This window comes from Neopelma chrysocephalum, unplaced genomic scaffold (genome assembly GCF_003984885.1).
Source record: "Neopelma chrysocephalum unplaced genomic scaffold, ASM398488v2 Primary Assembly neopelma1_93158, whole genome shotgun sequence".
NCBI lineage: Eukaryota > Metazoa > Chordata > Aves > Passeriformes > Pipridae > Neopelma > Neopelma chrysocephalum.
The window spans coordinates 1-1,131 of NW_020921874.1; the positions used below are offsets into that span (position 1 = coordinate 1).

Sequence of the window (1,131 nt, forward strand, 5' to 3'; positions counted from 1 at the left end):
GGGTGCCGGTCGAACATGACGGGCAGGAATTCATCCACCGGGATCATCTTTCCCAGGGGTTCCGCCTCCAGCAGCTTCCTGGCCCCGCTCAGGGACAGGGCGTATCCCAGCGTCCAGTAGGAATATCCCGCCTCCACCAGGTTCCGGACACCGGGAACGGGGCGCTCCGGGCGCTCCGGGTGCAGCCGCTTCCGGCCCAGGTAACTGAGGAGGAGGAGGAGGAGGAGAGGGATGAGGGGAGGGAAGTGGGATGGGGATGAGGGGGAGGAAGGTGGGATGAAGATGAGGATGAAGGCCCCAGACTCACATGAGGTCCCAGGGTGTCCCGGCCTCCTCCAGCTCCTCCATGAGCTCCGTGAGGCGCCGGCGGAAGAAGATCTCGAAGCGCAAATCGTCCTCGAACACCAAGGACTTGCGCAGCCCCCGCGCCGAGATCTGGGAACGATCCCCATCCAGGGCCATCCCGGGAGTCAGCTCAGCTCCCCCTTGCCTGCCCCCCCGTTCCCTGCATTCCCTGGGAGTCCCGGACCCCCCCGGACCCCCCTGGATCATCCCCAGACCCCTCCAGGATCCCCCAAACCCCCCTCACCTCCTGCCAGACGCGGAAGTGGCTGAGGAAGCAGCTCAGCTCCCCCCTGCCTGCCCCTCTCAATTCCATGGATACCCCCGGATCCCAATTCCATGGATACCCCCGGATCCCAATTCCATGGAGCCCCCGGAGCCCCGCCGAGACCCAGACCCCCCCCCAGGACCCCCCAGACCCCCCTCACCTCCTGCCAGATGCGGAAGTGGCTGAGGAAGCAGCCCACCTCCCCCCGGGTGAGGGGCCGCCCGTGGAAGGGGTCCCGGTATCCCGGGAGCATCCGGATCCCCAGCGCCTCCACCTCGCTGCTGTTCAGGGCCCTGCGGAGCCAGGGAGGCTTCCAGAGGGGGATCCCTTGGGAAAGATTCCCCCTGGAGACCCCCCCCCGGGAGCCCCAAACTCACCGACCGTCCACGGCTTCCACCAGTTTGCAGGAAATTCCCTGTTCCTGGAGCGTCCGGAGCATCCGCGCCCGGCGGTCGGAGCGGCGCTGCAGGTTGATCAGGAACACCTGGGAGAGGGGGAATTTGGGAATATCCACCCAAATC

General features: G+C 66.7%; 1 protein-coding gene across 1 annotated transcript; it reads right to left on the reverse strand.

The window, feature by feature from the left end:
- Positions 1-6: 6 nt before the first annotated feature.
- LOC113980234 (procollagen galactosyltransferase 1-like) lies at positions 7-1,125 on the reverse strand (the record flags this gene model as incomplete). The annotated part of the gene is made up of 4 exons (XM_027707472.1): positions 988-1,125; positions 771-903; positions 308-435; positions 7-204 (listed from the first exon to the last, which is right to left on the reverse strand). Coding segments are annotated over exons 1-4 (521 nt in total), but the record flags the coding sequence as incomplete, so codon positions are not given.
- Between the last annotated feature and the right edge of the window lie 6 nt (positions 1,126-1,131).